The following is a 12179-nucleotide window of genomic DNA, read 5'->3' as shown; positions in this document are numbered from 1 at the left end:
TAACTCATCATTTGAAAAATGTTTGTTCAAGCCACTCATCCAGTGCTTAAGAATATACTTAACGCAATTCAGGATCAATATGTTAAACCTTTCAAACAAAATCAGATCTAACAGTATCGTAAAGATAATTCCATTATCGCTCAGTACTATTAAAAAAAATATAGAGGATATCTCAGGTTGTTCCTTTCCTTGGCTAACAATGTTGAATTCCAACATCATCATCTAGGAAATAATTTTACTTTTAAAATGAACCTTTTTCTAGAACTATGTTGAAAGCAGCTGGAGTAGTCAGAAGACTGCATGGTGAATGTAGGTCTCCAGCAATTTTGAAAATATCAGAATCTTAGGAAAAGCAACTTCACCAATTATTTGATATTGAAATCCTCCAAGAAAACCTTCAGATTGAAGAAAACAGATTATTTGGCAAAAAGTGTACTGTGCAAATAAATAAACCTGGATAAACAGTCCCACTATTGTTCTGGCATGGTTTGTCAAAGGTGTCTTCTCCAATAGTTACTATGCTATTTAAACACCAGCTACACTATAAAACACAGAAAACACTTTTGCTATTTATGTAGAAGTGTTTTCTAAAGCCATTTTGCTACCTCCTCTTCTATAGCAGTCGTTTACAGCCTCGACCCAGATTTAACTCTGACCTTACTCTGAGTTGGAAGCATCTTACAGCTGATACATTCAGTGCAAAAGGTTACAAATATCTTTGAAATGTTACAAAGCAAGAAAAGAAATTTGAAAAACGTTTGTGGCTGCCTTCATAGCATACAGGAGCATTAAAGGGCAGAAACCAGTTTTAGTTCTTGTAGTTCATCCTTAAAATACAGCTGTTGAACCTAATTGAGTCAGAGATGCACAGTCAAGTTTATTTTCTACAAATGCACAAGGTCGCACTCCCTAGATACGTACAGAGAAAGGGACCTTAAAAACAGCTTTTAGACATATTTAAATATCCATGGATGGGGAGAAGTGGGGGGGGGGGCATTTGGTTTTTTGTTTGTGATGTGTACTCTTTTTTTTTTTTAAATCAACAGTACTGGAGTTACCAGGTATCAGTGCAGTCTCTTCTGAGAATTAAGAATTCCAAGGAGTTTCCTACATATTTTGGAATGCAGGAAGGCCTCTAGAACATCCTCTTTTTCAAGCCACACTTTGCACTAGCAGCTGGAACTGCCCTTGAATTTGCAGAAGTACTATGTTTTGTAACTCCAATCCAGTGCCAAAGTTCAAGAATAATACACAAACTTTGGGTGACATGAAATTAAAGCCAGATTTTTTACAGCATTTGTCTCTAGTAGATTTTTTTTAATATACTTTCCTATCAAAACCATACACAATACAGTACAGAAACATACTGCTATAAAAGGAGTTAAGATTGTCTGGCTAGAGTTTCAGTTCAATACTACATCCCAGCAGTGCACTTCTAAACTCATCTCTTGCTGAGTGAAGTCTTTTCTGACTGCTGCATTTTTTACATCTCTGAAAACATCCCATTCCTCACTATAATTAATTTGCCTTTTTGTTTTTATACTGCAAAAGTACATCTATACACTTCAAAAAGGAACAGAAAGCAGGAGTTCAACTTATAGTTATGTTCTGAAACCACAGGTTACACCTTTTAAGCTGTATAATAGAAAGAGTTTTACTACACTAGAGGAACACTGATGATGTGAAAGGAGTTCAGAACATTTTGTTTCCAGTAACTTAAAATACATGGAGTCACTTCAACACAGTTCATTGGTCCATATCTGGAGGTTTAGAAGAATGGGTTTGGTCTGCTTTTTAAGTAGCCCTGTCCCAGAGTTCACCATAAATCCAGCCAAACTGACTATATTGCAGGAAAATACTGATAGCCCACTCTGATGTTGTTTCTGAAGACTGAGTACTATTGTCCAAGTAGAATAGCACTGTGTAACTGCTTTCTGTCCCTGATGTCAGAGATTTCACTCAGGTGTCTTGGGAACAAACAAGATTTTATCGGCAATGAAAATAACCCAAGTCTTTCTAGAGATACCAGTAAGAGAGGAAGGACTGCCAAAGAAAATCAAGGAAGAGCAAGGAAGAATTTGCAGTGAGAATCTTAACTGTCAGTGTCGTCCAAATCACTCTTACAGATGCAGATCAAGCAATGTGAGGCAAATGCACCATTAAAAAATCCACTTCACAGCTATGCTTTCAAAAAAAGAGAATCAGAAGCAACAATCCCCCAAAAGAAAAAATTCACGCAAGACTTTCCATCATTTTCCTTTCAAGCCATTCTATTGAAATTTTACTTCTGTGTGAAAATGAAAACCAAACACCTTATTTACCATCATACTATTATATAGTATTAGTCTTACCTAAACCTGTGTGGGTAAGTTGTTCAAAGAGAGTCCAGCTGTGGTCATCAATATAGTGGTTCTTCAATATCAAGAGCTGACATACATCCCTGGCTGTTATATCACTGGGTACTTCCAAAGCTCTGCTAGTATCATCTTCACTATACACTTTGATTACCTGCAATAAACAAAAACTCTAAAATATCCGTAAGTTTAATCTTTGCTTCAGTTACTCCAAATATGTTCCTCTCTCAGCTTCATGACTGACACAAGAACCCATACACATTGAATCCAGTATGAAAGACAGCCACTCCTCTCCAGTGCAATGGCATAATTGAGAACAAAACAGCCAAGCAAACCACATTCCACTTCTAAATTTGGCTACTGGACATCCCTTGCCATAGGACACTGGACAGACTGATGCATTCCCTTTAAAAAAATGTTAACGAAGGGGTAAATAAATGTAGTGAAACTATACATTCTTAAGTAAGCTGAAAAAGAAACCACAGAGCATAAACAGTGAAACTCAAGAACTGACTGAAGAACTGTAGATATATTTGATAAAGGAGTTAGTTCAGAGAACAGCAATCAGATTCGAGATGCTCATAATTCTACAGACAATAAAAACAGGAGATGCTACCAAGTGGCTTCAAATTTTGACAAGCACCAATAACCTCAATACAAAGGGTGTTCAAGATGCTTTTAATTTGTTTCAAGAATACTCCTCTCAGTTTATTCATGAGAATGCAGGACACATCTCACCTGGACTTCATGCACAAAACCTAAATAACTATTGTAAATCCTTCATTAAACAGCTAGATAGAAGTTCTTACTTTAAAGACAAACAAGCATGTTATTGTCAGTCGGTCTTTAATTGCTGCCTTACTGAACACATGCTCATTTCAAGCATCTAATCAACAACCAGCAATACATTGTTGCCCTAACTTGTTACGGCAGCTGCTTCTCTAGTTTGTGCTGAAGTTGGTAAAAAGGTGAGGAAGGAACTGCAACTGTACCTCCTGCCAACTGCTTCTCTCACACTAATGGCAAAAATCCAAAAATAATTTGAAAAAAATCAGGTCAGCTCACTCATGAGTTTTCCAAACTTCAGATCAAGGACAAACAACTCCATTTGAAAACCACACAGAGATTTTAATGCACACTGATGGCCTAACTCCTCTCCAAACACCTGTTTTTTTCAGTGGAACTACATATACAGCAGTTTCATTACAAACTAAATAAGCATGAAGTCCATGAAGATTTGCTTTAATATTACAGCTATTAAATGATGGCAGCTCAAGAGTTCCCCATGATATTAAGCCACCCTTGTCTCAACACTAATCTTCAGGATATGGGAAACACTAAACTCAAGCTCCTAAAACATTGAAAAATCTCTTTGTATTCATGAATCAACAGCCTCAAATCTGAGTCTTCCAGGGGAAACAGGCAGACCTTGGAAAAAGTAGATCCAAGGTTTCCATGGGCCTAAGCTGCAGCCCAGTACTTATACTTAATACAAAAGGCAAAAAGACCACATCACTATTGATTTCAATACTGCCAAAACACCCATGGTTGATGCCTACAGTTGATTTTATAAGATGTCTATCCTTCGGCAGCATTCCCACTGCTAAGCAAGAGAGATCAGCAGCAATGCAGCCTGTTTGCAGCAGAGTCTGATTCCACACACATAACTTAGAAGTCCTACTCCAGTCACACAGAAACTATGTTCAGCCATTCGGGATAAACTGGCATGAAATATTTAAATCCCTGCAGTATTTACAAGGATTCAAAGATGAAATTAAAAGAGGTGTCTGTTAGGGTGCACTGTGAATGGAACGGAGGGCTGTAGAGGTGAGTAGACAAAACAGCATCCCATCACCTTAAAATAGGTACTACTTGGGCAGCATTGAAGGTCAGGGACAGTTTCATCAGTCTCTCCAGCAAGCCTGTTTCAGTCCGAACCTAAAGGATTTTACAAGCTGAAGTGCCAGAAAGGAGAGAGACAGTATAGAAAGGGAAAGCAAAGGAGAGAATTAAAGCACCTTTCCAAGTATTGATGATCATTTTTTAAGTCCCTTCCAACTGAAATATTCTATTCTATTTCTCAATATTGTCACAATACAGCCAGGGTGGGAATCCACGTGAGTACCCTGGCTAGGGACCCTATGGCACGTACCAGCAACTACAGTTTTCTCCATGCACTCATCAAGTTTGGTGATATGCTTGTTTTACAGCAGGAGCACGTACAGCCCATGCTGAGGCTCTTGACAGATGATTTTAACAGAAATTCCTCTTAAAAGGGTTAAGAGTCGCAGTGCAGATGACTACACTCTTATTGCTGAAGAAATAGAAAAAGACTTTTTAAAATGCTGAAGACAGCAACACAAGTCATGATAATGAGCTGCCTGTGGCCATTCAGCTCAGGGAGCAGGAAGCCTTGGAGGTGGCCTTGGACTACAGCAGCACAGCTAAAGCAAAACAAAACAACACAACAAAAAGCAATGAGAAAAAAAAAATCAGTTTATATTCTCTGTGAGTATTCTCACTCAGCTTTCCAGTACAGGGAAATAAATCCTGTGCAAGTCTAGGACAACAGACCACCCCAGCTCACAGCTATGACATCTGCTACCTTATAAAACACAAATGCTGTGCGCTTTTTGTCTTCCTTGCAAGGGATTCAAATGCAGCAGGAGACGATAGACAGTCACCTAATAGACGATCATCAACTTCTGTCACAGTTTTTGCCTAATGAATTAAACGTGATGGTGCAAAACTCATCAGTTAGAGTGATTTTTGAGGTTTTTTTCCAACTGGAAGTTGCTCAGTCTGCACTTTCTGTTGTGTTTGAAGCAAAGTCTCTTGTAGGATTTGCCAGCAATGTAGTTTAAGGGGAGTGGATCAGATGAAAAAGGATAAATTCGAAATCCCATTTTTCCTTGGAATTACGTTGCTATACTTCTCTTTCTAGAAACAGAGGATGCTTTAAGAATTAAAGGGTGGAAGGACTATGCTAAAGATGCAGCTGTGCTGACCTCCCATAGAGATGAGCAATCTTGAGTGACCACTTTATTTTTATTAGTGGTTATCATGATGCATTAGGCTGGCCAGTCATCTTTACTCTGTTCCATTTTTCTCCCTGAAAAATTTGTCTCAGAAGCAGCAGACAAGAAAAGAGGCACTAATTGAGAACAAGCTCTCTTTACAGTTTTCATTACCATACACTCTCAAACTTTGTTCTAAACCAAGCTGTTTCACTTTCTTTGACTATACTTATTAGTAGACAGAAAAAATTACCTCGGTAGCACTTAAATCTTCTTTCCTCTCTAGTTTATAAATACAAGGAAATTTCAGTTCTTCCCAAGTCCAGAAAAATGAACACCCCAATAGCTTCTATTTCAGTCACTGGAAGTATGAAATAAGCAGGTCCAAGATCTTCCTATCAGAGGAAAGTACCAGGCTCAGCATGACAAGAATTAATCATTTTCATTGCCTATGGGAGCAGTCAAGAAGGTACAGCATTCCTACATATCCCCTCTCCATTTTTCAATATACTAAAAATCAGCCAAGATCCCAGAAGTATGTGCAACACATCTTTATCCCTCAAAAAAATTATTCTTATAAAAAATGTTGCTTCAAAATAAAATATATTACTGTTTATATTTCACTAATCAAATTAACTCATAATGTAAAATAGATGTTAACAAATATAACCTAGTATTTAATACAGAAAAAGAAAAGGCAGACCCTAGCTCTTATGCTAAAAAATAACCAGAAGGAGAAAAAAAGCCAGAAAGTGTTTAAAAGAATAAGTAAAAGAGCACATAAGGTAATCAGCATGGGAGGAGGGAGGAGCAAGAGAAGCAAGGTTGGACTCTACTCCCTCAAGTCTTCTTCCACACTCAACTGTCATCTCCACTACAATAATTAAATAATATGTTCGTAGACTTTTAAGAGAGGGTGTCCAAGTCTGATTCTTCAGAATCTTCATGCCATCTGTTTCGGAAGTTCCAATCTGCAGAAACAGCACAAACATATGCCCTGCAGTGAGGAATTTCAAACTGAAGTCCTAACGTGTGAAAAAAGCCAGGTAGAACCAACAGAAAAAGAACCACTCAGCACATGGATTCCATACTTAGGTGCCTACACCAATATGACCTGACATTTATATGATTCTTAATGCTCCTGAATAGCCATTAACACAGTGCATAGTCATCACCTTTAAAAAAAAAAAACAAGCCACATTTATTTATAAAGATAAAAGTACCTAACTTCAGCTTGTGTTTTCTAAAATTATTTCCCCCCATGAATAAAACACTGCACATTTTTGTAGTTATATTATAATTCCAGTCACATTTATGTTAAATGCAGTTACTGTGTGCAAAACCAGGCCTTAAAAAGTCTCACACTACAGGGTGCCACACTTTCCCTGAAATGCTGCCTGATACTATGCTATCCCCTGTCTTTAGTGTTAACTATCAGGCTATTTGCCTGAAGCATTTGTTCAACTCCCAACCCTGCCCCCTGCTAGACAAAGTTTTTTGCTTATTGATATTGGCAGAGGGTAGGGGAATTCGGAGTGGTTTTTAACTACAGTGGAGGCACTCAGAAATTTCTAGCATTTTGACCTGTTTTATGACTTCTAGCAATAAATAGTCTGTCTTGATTTTAGTGAGAATTGGCAAAGTTCTGCATTCATAAAAATATTTAAGAGGTTAACTCACAATTGGTTGAAAACAAATAGCATGTTAGTAAAGTTTACTGTCTTTATCAGTTGTGAATGCAAGACTTTCCCTCTAAATATCTTGGTCTACAATTAAAATGCCAGTTTCCGATATTTCCTCCAAAGAGAAGATTTCCAGGCCAAAAGGATTCACACAGTTTTTAGAAAGCTACATCTGTCATTAAAACAAAGTGCACACAATGTTTAACTGCAGCAGGCCTGACTTCTTTTTTGGAACACAGTATAGCTTCAAGAGTCAGAAGGACCACTGCTCCCATAAAGAAAAATATTCACTACCTTAGGTGGCATGAGCATTAGACTTAACATCTCCATCATGCACAGACTCCTTGTTGAGGTATTTTTCTAGAATACCTTGCTTTCTTCTCAAGGTACAAATCAGAAATTTTATTAAAAACCAGCCCAAACAGGCAGACTAGACACCTTAAAAGTGACCTGATATGAAACGAAGCTGTCATCTTCTTCAATAGGACCACCAAGACTATTAAGGAAAAGTTAAGCACCTCTACGGCTTGTGAAGACATATTGAAGACTCAGGAGACTAATTTAAAGAAAGCAAGGGTAAGCCAAGGCACTGAATAAAAGAACAGCAAGAAAGGAAGGAGTTGCCCAAAGGTGGAGGAGCTGATCTTCCAAGTGACCAAAAGCGAAGTTTGTATACACATATCTATTATTGATAGATTAAGACTGCAAGCACTAAAAGATATAAAAACATTAATAATCAATTATGTCTGTCTTGCAAAGAAACCAAAGTGCCACAAAAGGAAGAGCAAAATCTAGGAAAATTGCCCACATTTCCTACCACGACCTAGAAAAGTCTTATACTTTTTCCATAATCTAACCATTTTTAAAATGGCATTTCAAAGAGTAAAAAAAAGTTAATTTCCAGCCGTTATTTAATATAAGACCACAGACCAGGTCAGTTTCTCCAGTGATGAATGAATTTGTTGCCTTAAAACACAATGAATCTTTTTAGACCTAAATATTCTTTTAGAAGGTATTGAAAAACTTGGTTAATTGCACAGAAACAGTATGCACATATTACCAGTTAAAACAACTTCTACTTATTTTCTATAATAGTCTTCTGATATTTTACTAAGGCACTATGGCAACTGTCCATATTATGTAGCCCATAGAGTCATTCCCCCCTCTCAGACTCCCGATACAAATTCCATGCCCTACCTAATCCAGCCATCCATGACCATCCCATGAATGAAAAAACCACACCAAAAATAGGAACTGAATAGCAATTTGGTGAAGATTTAACAAAAAATACTTTATATTACCTATAGACAAAACCATCCAATTCTTAGTTTTAAAATATGTACTTCCCATCTGATTTTGGGCAAGTCAGTATTAGTCCCTCAGTTTCCTCTTTGCAAAATGGGGCAGGGGAGGTGAAATCTGTTTCCATACAGGAAGGTAACAGATTGAACTCATTAAGATTTGTAAAGCACTTAGGCTCCCTCATATGACTACTGCTTTAGATGTGTAAATATGTTGTATTATAAAAAGGGAGGTTGAATTATGCAGATTTCCAAATTATAACAAGCTATGTGTAAAAATACACAACAAAGTTCTTTCAAACAAAGGTTATGACAATCACATTATGCTACTGGAGCAAATGGCAGAATGACGACAATGCTGACATGCAATCATGTCAAAGACAGCATCAGTAAAACTGAAGAGAAACAAGGTTTGAAAGACAACAGGAAAGTCAAAATAACATTATTTAACCCTGAATTTGATACATTCAGTTTTACAATAATGGTCAACAGAAACAAAATATAGCTATAAACAGTAATAAAATAGTTACAGAAGATTTCATTTCCCTGTACAAAACTGAACAAATGGTAAAGTCTAGAGAAAGCAACTACCACACTTTGGACAATTACATCACAGTACATCTACTTTTAGAGCAAAAAGTGAGATTATTGTAAACTATACAATAACTATATGACACTTGGCTCAAAAATTTACTGTCATTGAAGAATTAAATAACAACAGCTACATTCTGAAGTTCAACATACTGTAAATAAGAATGGAAGTAATCAACAGATTAAAAGTTAAAGACTTATCAAAAGCCATTACTACCAAGGACCAGATAAAGGGTGAGAAATACAAAGGGATTTATAGAAGTAAAACTCACAATAAACTCCTTAAAAAGAATGTAAATTATTTATAGGAAAGGTGGGGGTGGATGGGACAATTATTCTGCCTTACCAAAAATTTTTTCAGAGCATAGAAATTCCGAACAAAAGAAACTGAAGAGGTATTTCAAGTATAACTGTTATGATATGTGTAAATAACTAGAAAGTTGTGAGGAAGTTTAAACATTATCAGCAAAAATTTCAAATAATACAATTCCACAGAACAGCAGAAATGAAAGAAAATTAGCAGACTTGCCAAATGATTAAGCTGTCAAAGGAGCACTTATACAAGATAAACACACTGCAGAGCAGCTAAATCATTTATTTGCATTAATTATTCACAACGGATATGGAAGAACAGGTTCCCAGATCTAGTCTTTAGAGGTGAAATAAAATTGTCAGTTTAAATAGAGGGGCTCTGATAATGAAAAGGCAAGTAGTTAATAGGAGGTTATACAGTCTAACATTGAAAGAAACTTAAATGGCAAACCTCAGCGTATCCTGACACCAATAGAAATGGAGGCTTAGGCTCCACCTATCACTTCATCTGATATGCACAGAGTATAAACTTCTATTCAGTCCTGAGAAAGAGGAAAAGCCCAAGGGCTATTGCAGCATATTAATTTTGGCGTATTGCTTTGTGAATCTGTGAGTCACCAGTGCCTATCATCTGGCAGATAGGTAAGAATCTGTTAACATTATCTGAATCTGTCTCTTCCTAGAAGAAAATCTAGTCTTAAATTTCTGAAAACTTTTCCCCATCTTGTTCATAGCAGTTCCTAAAGTAGTTTTGAGTAATCACCATAATTCTGAAAAATGTCAGTGGGGTAATGCAGTTCACACTGATTGGTATCAATAACTTTTCCCAAGTCCTTTGAACAAAGAGCTATTATGAAGATTAAACAGTTATGGAGCAAGAGACTGCAAAATAAAGATGAACTTGGAACGAACAATTCATTTTTAGAACAGCTGTCTATTGCCAAGTAATTTCAAACTCTTACTCATACTAGCCCTTAAATCAGAGTGGAGGACCCATGTCTTACAAGCAATGACAAAAATAAGTCTTAGTTATTTTTCATTACATTGCTGAATAATGCTACCTGTGTACATTAACATCTGACACAAGGCTATTTGCAAAGCCTCTTGGCCCTAGGAAAGGTAAAAGGTTCCCTATTCCTGTCTTCTTTGTATCACTTACAGAGAGCTAATCCAACGTAGGTAACTGCTCAACTCCAGTGCACAGTACACGTGGCTTTCCAGTTAATCTAAACCCAGTACACAGACTATTACGAAGTCAAGAGAGTTTTTTACACCTTCCCAGCCATTAAGAATAAATAAATAAATGACAACATCCCAGTGAAACGTCACTAAAATTCTTTAACCAAGGGAAAGTAATTTTAAAACTCAGTTGAGACCATGGCATAATCCAACTTCCAAATAACTATATTTGTACACAAAGCTATTCTCCCTTTTAGCCAGGCATCACCACTTCTTAGTGGCAGAATCATCACACTCATTCATACAGTTCAGCTCATATAGTCCAGCCAATAGAGCTCAGTTGTCTAGGCTAAATGTACATGCTTTATGAACCATTATCTTCACTCAGAGCTACTTTATTATTTCTCATGAAACACACAGCAAATTGCTAAAATAACTAGCAAGGTACGAAAATCATCTTGGTAGTGGATAAGAGTTTCATATTTTAACCCCAAACCAAGCCTTTTCTGAAAAAACTTCAAAAACCTTATTATTTGATTTCAAGAAATCAGTATTCAGATCAAACTTGATTGTTCAGGTTAAAAAAGTTTACTTTCACATGAACTTTTCTTCATGAAAACCTAATTTAGTGGAGGAGATCAGCTTATTAGCCCTATAAGTAAATTTATGGTATTTAGTATCTTCAGTCCTTCACTTCCACACAGCCAGCTAAGTCTTAACTTTAAATAGCTTTTATATATTAAATAGTAATACATGGTTTTACCTTTTACTACACACAAGAGCAATATTTAGAATGTACTTACCATATACTGATGGGAAAAGATCCACTTAGACTAACTGGACCTAAAAAGAGGGAGGGGATGGAAAAATCATAGCAGAGGAGTCAAAGAGTCTGACTTAAGAAGGAATTTCAGTATTTCATTATTTTATTTAAAAAGTTAGTGAAATAGAAAATGAATGGAAAATGAAAAAAGTTGCCAGTGTACCAGTGGTTTCAACCCCAAATCTAGAAATATGGTAGAAATTATCCACATACTACTCTACTTTCTAAAGAAGTCATGTATGAAGACAGAGGGAGAAAGAAATGTAAATACAAAGCCACTAAAATACACTTCTGGTTTTTGTTTTCTGTGTACAACAAAGTTAAGGGCAAAATGTTATCAGCTTCATGTTTGAATAGCTTGTCCCTATTTATGTCACATTATTTAAATGAGGCTTTCTGTATTTAATAGTGCAGTTTGTCCAACATATCCTTCGCTTGTCAGAGATAAATAGAATGCTGTGTTCCAGCACAAGAGAAAGCAAATCTGTTACTGCCACGTTCTGGCTGCAGTCTATGTTTCTCAAGAGATACCAGCTATAAAAAGAAGTACACCTATTGTTTCTACCAGGTTTTTCACACTATGTTGCTGGTTTCTCAGTAGAGCAGATCTCTTGCTGAAGGTGAGAAAGACCAAGTCTCTGAATAACACTGTTAAGAGACCAATTATTTTCTCATTTCCTTTGCAGCAGTCCTGAAATAGATTTTTTAAAGAAGGAAGGGGGGGAAGGAAAACAGATTTTTTCTTAAAACTCTTTCACTTTGGCAATTTTATATAAAAGTTTAGGCTTGAACTGCAACACAGCTTCAAAGAGAATAACGTCTTTGTCATCAGCTATATCAGCTATGTATCGCTATGAAGGTTACAAGAGGAGAAAAGAATGTAGACTCTAAGACAAAGAAAAGTTTATACTATTAGTTAA

The 12179-nt window shown here is 36.5% G+C and overlaps 1 protein-coding gene across 5 annotated transcripts in view; it reads right to left on the bottom strand.

The window, feature by feature from the left end:
- The window catches only part of GRB14 (growth factor receptor bound protein 14), a 100693-nt gene that overhangs the window by 66129 nt on the left and 22385 nt on the right, over nt 1-12179 (bottom strand). For 4 of the 5 annotated variants that reach the window (XM_027637065.1, XM_027637066.1, XM_027637064.1 and 1 more), the window contains exon 2: nt 2352-2508. The exons of the other annotated variant lie outside the window; for it this stretch is intronic. In XM_027637065.1, coding sequence (XP_027492866.1) covers nt 2352-2508 — 157 coding nt within the window. The remainder of the gene's footprint in view (nt 1-2351; nt 2509-12179) is intronic. 5 annotated transcript variants of the gene reach the window in all.

Source organism: Corapipo altera, unplaced genomic scaffold, assembly GCF_003945725.1.
Source record: "Corapipo altera isolate COAL_440 unplaced genomic scaffold, ASM394572v1 45, whole genome shotgun sequence".
NCBI classification, from domain to species: Eukaryota; Metazoa; Chordata; class Aves; order Passeriformes; family Pipridae; genus Corapipo; species Corapipo altera.
This window is presented reverse-complemented; position numbering and strand designations above follow the sequence as displayed.